Source organism: Durio zibethinus, chromosome 18 (assembly GCF_047325235.1).
Source record: "Durio zibethinus cultivar Kanyao isolate XHJ-2024 chromosome 18, ASM4732523v1, whole genome shotgun sequence".
Classification (NCBI taxonomy): domain Eukaryota; kingdom Viridiplantae; phylum Streptophyta; class Magnoliopsida; order Malvales; family Malvaceae; genus Durio; species Durio zibethinus.
Genome location: NC_143179.1, coordinates 22,146,381 through 22,153,800, shown reverse-complemented (window position 1 = coordinate 22,153,800; position 7,420 = coordinate 22,146,381). Strand labels below are relative to the sequence as shown.

Below are 7,420 nucleotides of genomic sequence, written 5' to 3'. Positions count from 1 at the left end.
TAATATTTTACACAATATGAATATATAAATTACATGATCTAAAAAAAATGAGACTTCAATTCAGTCCACCTATTGTAGTCAAGGGGATGGCACATGGCCAGTTGTAACTTTTAAGCCTTTGATTTGTAGGAGAAGATTAGTGCAAAGATTGGTTTATTAGGGGTCCAAAAATTGATATAAGAAAGTGATGTATAAGACGAGTGTTGATTTTTCCTTATCCAAAACCCAAATACAATTTATAAAATAGACTAATATCTATTCTAGAAACAAACCTCACTTACTTTTTACCCATGTTACACGCAACACATTGATGTAATCTAGAAAGTCAAGTTATATGCACAACATGCTGCATTTTTCTTTAGTATAGAAATATCATACACTATTAATTAATCATATAATGATATTTAATTAATAAATAAAATAAAAAATAATCAGATTTTAAAATTAAATATTAATAAATTACATTATAGCCTCACTTATATATATATATTTTTTATTCAAAAGAAGGCATAGCCTTTATAAAGGGAAAAGAAAAAAATGATCTTAATTCGAAATCAGAACCTTTATATTCTCGTAAAACTTCTTTAATCATTAAACTAAAAGGTGAAGGACCATTTATAATTAATTTTGTGTGTATATATATATATATATATATATATATATAAAACTACATTTTGAAGAAAATATTTAAGCCAAGTGATAGGAGATCAACCTAGAAGAAGCATAATTGTGGCCAAAAAATACAATGTATAAAAATTTAGCAAGTAGAAAGAAGTGTTTTGTTATCAATTCTCAATTTAATGTAAAGGTTCTCAATTCTCAAAACCCTATATTACTAGGATAAAACATCACATGTGGCAAAGAAATTTAATTAACTCAAAAAAAAAAAAAACCACAAACATATTTACATGATCTTAATATTTATATACAAAAATGAAGATAATTAAACAAAACCTTTAACATATACCAAGACCATGATGCATTTATTTGGTAATAAATAATAAGAGTAATAGCTTGTTAAGTAAAATGATAGGAAAAATAAAGTGATGCAATTGACAGAAATGGTAACATTACTCATATTTAGAAGGATGAGTCTATTATACAAAATGAGGAAAAATAATTTAAATGTTTATGGACAATTTGATTTGATGCGATAAAAAATTATAATTGAAATTAAAGTTAAAATATATTTACTAAAACACAATATAATTGAAAGTAAATTTTATAATCTAAAATATGATATAGTGATATTATATAAACACGATAAAAATAGAATAGATAAAAAAAAACATAATTTAAAATTTTAGTAAATATGGGTTTAACAAAATAATAAAAAAAAATATTTTATATTTTTGTATAGACATAAATTATAATATATAATTTTTGAATAAAATATAATATAAATATATAAATTTTATTATTTTAAATTATATAAAATACACGAATAAAAAGGTTGAAGAAAAAAAAACTTAACTTTTTTTAAAGGAGAGTCCATTATGAAAAAAGGAAACAGGAGAACAAAGCCCACCTGCTACAAGCCCATTTTGTCTATTAATGTTATAAAACTTGGGCTTTTTTTTTTGTCTCTTTGGGTCCAAATAGCTTCAAATTTTCTGTTTTAATGGCATTATTACCCTAAACCCTAAAGAGACAGCAGTCTCAAAAGTCCCCGAATCGAAAAACAGGACACTGCAAAACGACATGTCGGGAAGAGAAGAAGATTACGACTCTGATGCACCCGAAGAATTTACAAACGAACAGGTTTTCATGAAAATCTCAGTTTTTTCTGTATATCTTTTGTTTTTTTAATTGAAAATTTACAAAAGAAAGTTAATTTTTTTTTTTTTTAATTTGCTTTGAATTGCAGGGAAAAAAGCAAGATGAAGAGATAAGAAAAATCCAGAAAGAAAACATGGCCAGGTAAATAATTAATTTATATACAATTCTCTCTTTTTTTTATAAATATATATTTATATTGCTTTTTTAGAAGATTGTTACGATAAAAAAAAGATCTTTTTTTAATTTTTTATTAAATCAAGTTGGCAATGAGTTTTTTTTTTTTTGCCCTATTGATTGGCTAAAGCAAAAAGGGGAAGAATTTGTAGCTCTGGGTAGGTTTAGGCTGCTTAAGATTTAGTGTATTTGCGGCATAAGACATTGATACCTTATTACCTCTTTTAAGCAAATACTTGGTTAAATGTAACAGTTTTATTGATGTGATCATTTGATGTTTCTTGAGTCCATATTGAACTTAATGAGCATGGCGAGGTTGATTACTTGGCTGGTTTTATGGTAATGTGATGATGTTAAAGTTAATTCTTTTAACAACAGCAATATTTTGATGCTAAACACAAGTAATTTAAAGGCCAATTTTGAGTTACCTGTGATTTATGATTTTACCAGGTTTCCCGTGGTTCATGGGACGGTCTTGAAAGTGCAGTATGCTATGATTTGTGCGTTGGGTGTTAGCATATTTGAGAGATGTTTATTACTGTCATCTTGGGAAGGGAAAGAGTAGAAAGTAACAGCAAGACAGTGAGTGTTATTTTCATATATCGCAAGAAAAATTATTAGATATTTACTTTACAACTAGTTTGAGAAATAGTTCTATTTTTTGACCAAATAGAAGAACATAGTCAACATACATATACAACAAAGTCAGAGTACAGCTTGGTTGAATTGAGTGTCTATGCTGCTTCCTGCTCTGTAATTGTCATGTTGAACTTTTGATTGCATCAAATTCACTTATATTAAATGCAAAATTTTTAGTCTTATTGAGCTTAATGTGATCTCTTCTATACAGGGTTGTTCGTGAGGGAAAGGAACGTCGCAGACTTTGGGCTCAGAGGAAAACACCACGTCAATCTGTGACAGTTCAAAATGGCATAGAAGACGTAGAAACTGAAACTGATGAAGAGTCTCGGGCCAAGAAGGGGATGCTTCCTGCTAACATTGTTGAAATGCTTGCATTTCGTGAAAAGTATGACATATCCATCTACGCATCTATCTAATCTATATATCTTTATATATGTGTATGTAGTTATGGTCTTTGGATGTAAATAGTTTAAGGAAGAAACAAATCATGTTCTTTTTGCAGACAAGTTTTCGTATCCGACTCTGAGGATGAGAAGGTTGAGGTAAAGCCCATTTCAAGAAAGAAGAAGAAGAAAAGCTCAGGGTGAGGGATTGCTTTTCTCATAAACGGAAAAAGCACTCTTTTTTTTTTTTTTTGAGATAACAGAAGAAGCATTCGAATCAAAGCTTTGAAACATAATAATTATGCTTGTGCATTGTTGTCTGCAGGTTAGAACCTGTTATTTTGAAGGACATACCACCTGCTCCATGCTTACAGAATTCCTTGGAGTTCTTGAAGAAAAGGAAAATGCAAGTTCCAAGGTCATTGTCGGTTTTAAAGAACTCTAACCAAGCACTTCGCCTTAATTGTGTCCTTTCTACTTCTGGGTTACGTGAAAGCTGTAAAAGATTGTAATAAAACTCTCTGGGGTCCTTCCAATCTTGAGATCATTCCCAATCCTTCTAAGGAGGTGGGAATTTGAAAAGATCTTTGAGCATTAGAAGTAGTCTATGCCTACTGCGGTGACTAAGGAAATGAAGACAATAATGAGTTGCCTCCTATAATACAGCTTCCTCTTGATGAATTGCATGAAGTTTTTCCGGAAGAAATGATCTTCCACTTGAACTTCTAGGTTGTTAATTTGGCCATGGCATGACCAACTTTTGGAAGGCCCTCATTGTTGAATTTATTAGCAAATGGTTTTTTCTATCACAAGAGAAAGGCTCTCCATTTCATTGGTAACAGCCACCAGGTCCACTCACAACTCCCACCAAATCTAAATCCTGAGTTAAAAGTAATCTACAATTATTTTTACCTATTCTCATATTGCCATTTTTTTACTAAAAAACATCTTGACTGTGGCACTTTTAGAGGTGTAAACGAGTCCGAGTCGAATAGTGAGAAGTTCGAGTTCAAGTTCGACTCACAACTTAGGGTTCGATATTCGATTCGAGTTCGATCGAATTTTATTTTTCAAGCTCGAGTTTAATTCGTGATCGAATTCGAGCTACTCGAGTTTGTTCAATTAAGTTCGATTAATATGTAAAAATAAGTTCAATTCGTATATTCGACAAGAGTTCGATTATTCATGCTCGAATTCGAACTCGGATTCGAAATATTTTATTAATTAAAATAATAAAAATGTATTTAAATATAAAAGTTCGATTAGGCTCGCGAACTATTCGAGTCAGATATAAGAATATTCGAATTCAACTCGATCGATAAGTAGAGTTACTCGAGCTTGAGTTTGACTCGACAATAATCGAATCGAATTCGAATTTTTTTCGAATCGAACCCGAATAATTTACGAGTACTAATATATCATTTACAACTCTAGGCACTCCCATCAATCTTCAACATCATTGAGCAAATTTCCGCTCATATTATGATTTAAAAATGTTTCAAGTCATGGTCAGAAGTGCGCTAATGCCAAATTCGTTGGTTTCAATTTTTATGGAAATTTTTCTATCATTAAAAAAGGGAGGCAAGAAAGCAGCCCGTAAGTTAAAAAAAAGGAAAGATCTCTCGGGAATAGAAAAAGCTCCATAGAAAAAGCGGTGAAACTCTCTTGTATCAACCACTTAACAGCATATAAATAAGCAATTCATTTAGATATAAAGTTGAGAGTGGAAATTCATTTTTGTTTCCTGTCTGAAGAAATTCAGGGTAGTTAAAATATTATGTTCCACATGTCAAGCAAGATGTATTTTAGATTAACATCAATAAAAATCATTTATAGGATTCAAATTCAAAATCATTTATCTTAGGTAATATTTTGATAAATATTTATAAAGGAAAGAAAAATAAAGGAAAATAAAATTTTTTAAAGAAAATAATATATGTATTTTTTATTTGAATAATTAAAATTAATAAAAAAAAAAATGAAAGAATTATAACATCCACTATTTGGATAACGAGTAAAAAATAAAGGAAACAATTTATTATAATAATTTTTTTCAATTATAAACTTTTATTACCTATAATTTTAGAAAAACTCTTAAACCATGATATGTTTGTTATCTTATATGGTCTCACAATTGCTGTTATATCAGTAGCTTTTTAATTAAATGAAACAGAAATATATTTTACAAATATGCATTAATGGATTTTTTTACCATTATCAAAATTTCAATATACTATCACTTTGACGATATATTCATATTAAAGGTATTAAATATAAAAAAATGCAATCACATAAAAATGTTACATCTCCTACATCCAAAAAATGTTTATTTATATTCAATCATTCATCAAAATTAAATCACCAAAAAAATTATAAAAAATTTTTATATTAAAAGAAATATGTGAAACTTATTTGAAAAAAGAGATGGTTTTAAAAAAATTACAAGTAGATTGTGATGTAGTTAGGTTTTTTTTATTAAGTTTTTAATATTAATAAAATGATGGGTATAATAATCTTTTTATAAAAATAAAATTTTTTCAACTTTTTTTTTCTTAACTTTTCTCTCAAATTGGAGTATTAAAAAATATGTCTATTCATATTTAATTCAATCATTTATCAAAATCAAATCACCAAAAAAATTATAAAAAATTTTTATATTAAAAGAAACATGTGAAATTTACTTGAAAAAAGATATGATTTTAAAAAAATTACAAGAAGATTGTGATGTAGTTAAGTTTTTTTTACTAAATTTTTAATATTAATAAAATGATGGATATAATAATATTTTTATAAAAATAAAAAATTTTCAACTTTTTTTTTCTTAACTTTGCTCTCAAATTGGAGTATTAAAAAAATAAATATTACAAAAAAAACAAAAAGTTATTAAATTTTCATTTCCTTTTTTTTAATTAGAAATTTATTTAAACAAAATTTTTTTTTTAACTTTTCTTTATTTTCTTTTCCTTTCCTTCCACTTCCCTTCCCTCAATCCAAATATAGTATTAGATGAATGAATTAATTTACAGGTTTAGCCAGTTTTCATTGGTTGAAAGTGTATTTTGAGTATAGATATTCAGCCCAAAAGAGATGGATTGGCTGGCCAGGGATGTGCATGTGTTATCTTATGTTGGAAACTAGCTTGAAACAATTTGTAATTTGCATAGTTCAATTTGTTTTTACTAAAGATTTATTATATCTTCAATCGGGCTTGCTTGTGTTACAAAATCGTACAAAGCTGTACAAGCTACAAGATGAGATCAAAATCATGATCACAAAAAGAAACACAATTATTGTACTAGAAATCTACAACACATGATAGAATTCCGAACTCAAATTTCAATACAATACTACCCACTATTAAGTCCTCACTTCCCATTGAGCCATAAACAGTTATTCTTGGAAGATAAACCTCTTCGAACAAGAGAGTTTTAAACTCTTCGTCATCGTCAAATATATCATTCAAGGCATTTATAATCCCATGGTGATTTATGGGTTTTTAGCTTCCTTTCAGGGGCAGGTGAAAGCATCACCCAGTTCCATCCACTTTTCTTGTGGTTGTCCTGAGCTACCAACCAAAGCCTGAAAAGCACTTTTGATTTTGTTTTTGCTCTTGTGATGACGGAGACGCCTAAGGACAACTTCTTTGTCCAGGGCTTCGGGGGAAGACCGAGCTGAGGGTTTTATCTTAAGCTGGCTGGTGACATGGTAGGTTGTATGAGCATCTTCTTCTTCTGGGTTATTCACATTTGTCACCTTCTGATCAGCACCTGAGAAATATCGCTGAGGTTTGGGTATCATGAAATCCATTTTTCCTGCGAGGAGAAAAGCTGAAAAAAAGTATTGTATGGAGGAAAGGAGAAATGCCAGAGGGGGACTGTATTTATAGACAGGGAAGGCTTCATCTTTATGGGCAATGTCATTTTCTGCTTTTTGTTTCATTGTTTTGTTTCTATTCATGTGGTTTTTTGGATGTCATTTTCAACGTTCTAATTCCAAACCAGTGGCGAGAGGGCTATTTTTAAATATTGTGGATTTTGCTATGAGTGAAGGGAAAGTTACAGTAGTAGACGAGAAGAGATTGTCACCTGTTTGGCCGACTCAAAACGAGCCAGGAGTCAATATGGGTTGTGAAACCTGTGTGCTATGGCGGCTATCTGCTGCTGTATAAGGTTGGCGAGGCAAAGTTGATTGGTTGACAACCGACAGAGTTAGCTTTTTTTTTTTTTTTTTGAGTAAAATTTGTGGGATTAGGGACTTTCTAACTGTCATTTGGATGGTATTAGGGCATCAAATGCACGTTTGAAGTACATAAAGAAAAAAAAAAGAACAGGAAAACAAGTAAGTGTTCATGCTTTGCCCACGGCCAAATGGCGGCAGACATGAAATTGCAACCATCCAAAAGATAGTTTCATGATCCTTAATTTGCAGGGAATGTTTAAAAT

The 7,420-nt window shown here is 29.8% G+C and overlaps 2 protein-coding genes across 2 annotated transcripts; one reads left to right on the top strand and one right to left on the bottom strand.

Moving 5' to 3' along the window:
* The first annotated feature begins 1,611 nt into the window (after positions 1–1,611).
* LOC111300761 (uncharacterized) lies at positions 1,612–3,823 on the top strand. The gene is made up of 5 exons (XM_022896378.2): positions 1,612–1,761; positions 1,868–1,920; positions 2,804–2,980; positions 3,098–3,178; positions 3,304–3,823. Exons 1-5 carry the CDS (start codon positions 1,702–1,704, stop codon positions 3,488–3,490), a joined length of 558 nt encoding a protein of 185 aa, XP_022752113.2. The 5' UTR covers positions 1,612–1,701; the 3' UTR covers positions 3,491–3,823.
* A 2,324-nt stretch (positions 3,824–6,147) lies between these two features.
* On the bottom strand, positions 6,148–6,991 carry LOC149513881 (uncharacterized). The gene has a single exon (XM_089747965.1). It carries the CDS (start codon positions 6,933–6,935, stop codon positions 6,486–6,488), a length of 450 nt encoding a protein of 149 aa, XP_089604091.1. The 5' UTR covers positions 6,936–6,991; the 3' UTR covers positions 6,148–6,485.
* Between the last annotated feature and the right edge of the window lie 429 nt (positions 6,992–7,420).